At 37.9% G+C, this 4,091-nt stretch overlaps 1 protein-coding gene across 1 annotated transcript; it reads left to right on the top strand.

The window, feature by feature from the left end:
- Positions 1-2,814: 2,814 nt before the first annotated feature.
- On the top strand, positions 2,815-3,327 carry LOC122805648 (nanos homolog 2-like). The gene has a single exon (XM_044076228.1). It carries the CDS (start codon positions 2,815-2,817, stop codon positions 3,325-3,327), a length of 513 nt encoding a protein of 170 aa, XP_043932163.1.
- The last annotated feature ends 764 nt before the right edge of the window (positions 3,328-4,091 follow it).

The raw sequence follows: 4,091 nt of genomic DNA, 5'->3' as shown, positions 1-4,091 counted from the left end.
TTACCCTGGACCTGAACACTCTTCTCCTTTTCTGTCTAGGCCTATTGCAGCAGCATTGACTTTAGCATCTAGTACATACAGATGTAGCAGACCTGCAGCAGCCCCTAGCATTATCTCAGTTAAAATGCCCAAGACTGTACTCCAACGGTCCATAGTATTGGGGAAAAAGCAGAATGCAGGGTGTATGCATACTTTATAGAGCTCTGCTGTAGGTACATAATGTGTGATTGGCTAACTATGATGCAATCCACCTGCCTACAACATAATTAACTTCATTTAATGGCCTTAGTTCAGTGAGCGATGCCATGCACAGCACCACTGGGCACAGTATAGTTTAAACAAGGGTCAAAATTAATTGAATACATTCAGTTTTGAGACACACTCAGCAAGGCAGCTTGCCATGCAGACACGCACACTGACGCTTAAAAGAGCTTAGCGGTCAGTGGACACCCCCCACACTGTCAACTACATCTTGTGTAAACATCAACATGGGTCTAAGCCTACACAAAGGGAATATGCGGACACAATTACTCCTTTCTGCTATTCAGTAACTCCACCTCATTTGCATATATATCCTTGCTCACAGCCTAGAAACTACATGCTTCATAGCCCTACCACATTAGCAACAGCATCAATGCACCATTTTAGGGACCCCATGCAAGGTCCTGTAATACATTTCTGTCACATAATATTCATTTTTTTCCATTTTTTTTATTCTTCTATAAAGCATGTTTGCGCACCCAACGCAAACATGCTGAGATTATTAAAAAATGTAATTTAACTTATTTCCTTTAAATTTCCGAAATACAGGATACTAGTTTTGCTCATATGTGTATGCGGTATTACATTCTCAGGGGATTTCTGTCCATATATCTACAGTTTTACACCCCCATTTGTCTGTCTACACTCCTGTAAGGGGAATTTTTTCTGCATACAGTACAGACACTGACATGGGGTATGAGGTGATTTGCATGCCACAGAAGTTTCCTTGTTTGCTCGTGCATTCCATTCAGCAGCGCTTACTGAATCTCAAAATGTTTGCGTCTGTGTAAGCAGCATGGAGCGATGCCTACATGGAAAAAAAACATGTAGGCTTTATTAAACCCCCCCCCCCCCATGACTTTTCTTCAGGGCATCATCGAATCAAAAAGTTTGTAGGTCCTCTTAAATGCACCTTTGAACAGGTAGAAATCCTGTAACTTCTGGGAGCCTGGCAGATACCAGAGTCTCCAGTTAATTAAGTTATTTCCTCCACTGTTAGGGTATGTTGAAAGGATTCAGAAGAAAACTGAAGAATAAGACAAAATATCTAAAAATGTAAAAAAAATGGACAATGTCTGGAGATCAATCATGGGAGGAACAGGAGGCAATAAGAGATATGTGTGGTGTGTGTGTGTGTGTGTGTGTGTGTGTGTGTGTGTGTGTGTGTGTGTGTGTGTGTGTGTGTGTGTGTGTGTGTGTGCGTGTGTGTGTGTGTGTGTGTTTCTGTGTGTGTTCATTGTGCATCTGTGTGTGTGAATGTGAGGGTGCCATGAACACTTCACCTAAGGCTGACCTGCCATAATACAGTCCTACCCTTTCCAATTAGCCCCACCCATTCAGTAGCCTCTTGCATCCTCCCTCCCTTGCTTTGAAGTCATCAGCCGCCACTGATGATACTTAACTACTTGCTATTTTTCCATTAAAAGGCTCACTTCAGCATAAGAAGGAAAACTTTGGGCAATGTAGCCTTGTTTTCTAGACAAAACAGTGATTTATATGAGTCTCAACTTTTGTTATAACTAGTTCACTCCCATTCTTAATAATTTTGAATAATCTACTTGCATGTGAATCAATGGGAGAACATAATTTAACATGATGATTTGGACAGCTGGATTTCTTGTTTAATCACACACACACACACACACACACACACACACACACACACACACACACACACACACACACACACACACTAGCACTCATCTAAGTGTATAGAAAGAACTTTGATCAAATATGATCCTAGTTCCCAATTACGAACTAGCTCAGATGTCTTCTTGCCACATAGCCGGGGTACACATATGCTGGAACAGGAAGTTTAACACAGTTCATTCATTCATATATATATATATATATATATATATATATATATATATATATATATATATTCATTTTGTGCTAGTAGATCTGGCCTCAAATGTAAATATGCAGTGCGGATTTCTCTTTCACCATATATAACCAAAACATATAGAATATGTCACTGAAACATAAATGGAAGATATAAAAACAGGCAGATTCCATTTGCACCATGTATTTACAACCTCTCCACACTATCATGTTAGATCCTTCTACTATATATCTACTGCACATCTCTGCTCCCCATGTGTTTGCACTGTGCCAGGGTTAGGGTGTGACGGTCCTTTGTGCAGTGAGAAGTAAAATGTAATGCTTATTATTGACTGGCCTTATTCCTAGATGGTAAGAGAGCGTAACTTTTTAGAAGTTTACCAAATTAGCAGGGTTGAGACCAGGCTCATTAATTCAGATTCCCAGTTCTGTAGTTATTGTAGGCTAGTGTACTGAGGAACTGTAAACCTAAAAATAAAAAAATAAAGCATCTATTAGTTTTAAGAAAAAGTTGTGTACTGCAGGGTAGAGCTGCTTGCTTGACAGATATTTGCAGGCTGAAAAAAAATACTGAGTAACATCTCTTTAAAGTCAGGCCACTCCCTCACAGACACCATGTGCTTGGTATACAACAGACACTACCTCAGTAAAGATTCTATCCATCTCAACTGAAAAGACATTGAGGCTGAGATTAAAGTGTGTGGGAAAATGTACCGTGTACCGGGATCTGACTTGCAGTTTAAAGATTTTGACATGTGGAAGGATTATTTGCAGCTGTCCAAAGTGATCGAAGAAATGATGAAACACAGAAGTATGCAAGGGAACTTGTTACCAGCAGATATTCCACTTGAAAGTCTTCAGGATTATGCACATTTGCATTCACAGAGTGCTCCTGGATGGTCTACCTCAGTAAACATAAGAAAAGGAGACAGCAAACATGGTCCAAATTTCAAAGCTTCAGATTTGCAGCACAAGGTCATATGTAACTTCTGTAAGCATAATGGGGAATCAAAGCGTGTCTATTCATCACATGCACTGAAGAAAAAAGATGGAACTATCACCTGTCCAATACTAAGGAAGTACGTGTGCCCAGTCTGTGGTGCCACTGGTGATGTGGCTCACACTCTGATGTACTGCCCATTCAATAACAAAAAGTATTCACTGTACAAAAAAGATGGGCGCAATTCAGTTGGAAAGAAATGCAAACAAAACAAGGACTAAAAACGTAACTTTTTGCGGTGAAAAAATATAATGCATACTGTGAGAGAAATGTTGAAAATTACAAGCAAGTATTAACCCTGTTTTCTTAATATGGTAAATTTTTTCTCAAATAATGAATCAGAGTAAATGCATGGATATTTACTTACTGTTTGTTTAAAAAAGCATGCTTATATTGCCAATAACATAACTGGCTATGAAGCATCTATGACTAAATAAAGGATTTTATTTTACTGCAAGCTAGTGAACATTTTTTGTAAATACAAAAAAAGGCAGGTTTTTGATTTATCCTCTGATTTGTATGTCCTATTCCACATATCTGCCTTAATAATATGAAGTTATTTTTGCACTTGCTTTCATTTCGTACTGTCCAGTTTTATAGAAATGCATGTACAACATTAAACTTGTTTTTGTTAGATTTTTTAAAATAATGTGCTTGTTTTATTAATTGTTCGTTACATTGAATTTGCTTAAACTGAATAAATACTGTTTATTGAATCACAAAAATTTCTACATGGCTTAATAATTGATAAAGACTTTTTTTGAGCTGGAGTCCTTGTTGTAGTGCAATTTTAAGACATCATTAGGATTTTGCAGCATATTTTATTAAGCCAGGTTTTATTTATTATTTATTTACATTTGTTTACCAGGCAAATCCACTGGGCCAAAAAAGCTCATTTTCAGTGGAGGTCTGGGGAGAAAAGCTCCAATAAAATCATGAAATGACAAAATAGAGTTAATTACAGAATCAAATTGACAATGTGGGA

This window comes from Protopterus annectens, chromosome 1.part0, assembly GCF_019279795.1.
Source record: "Protopterus annectens isolate FY-2018-M chromosome 1.part0, PAN1.0, whole genome shotgun sequence".
Taxonomy (NCBI): Eukaryota; Metazoa; Chordata; order Ceratodontiformes; family Protopteridae; genus Protopterus; species Protopterus annectens.
This window is presented reverse-complemented; position numbering and strand designations above follow the sequence as displayed.

Coding starts and splice junctions, on each gene's coding strand:
- LOC122805648 (XM_044076228.1), top strand. CDS start 2,815: ATGTACCGTGTACCGGGATCTGACTTGCAGTTTAAAGATTTTGACATG.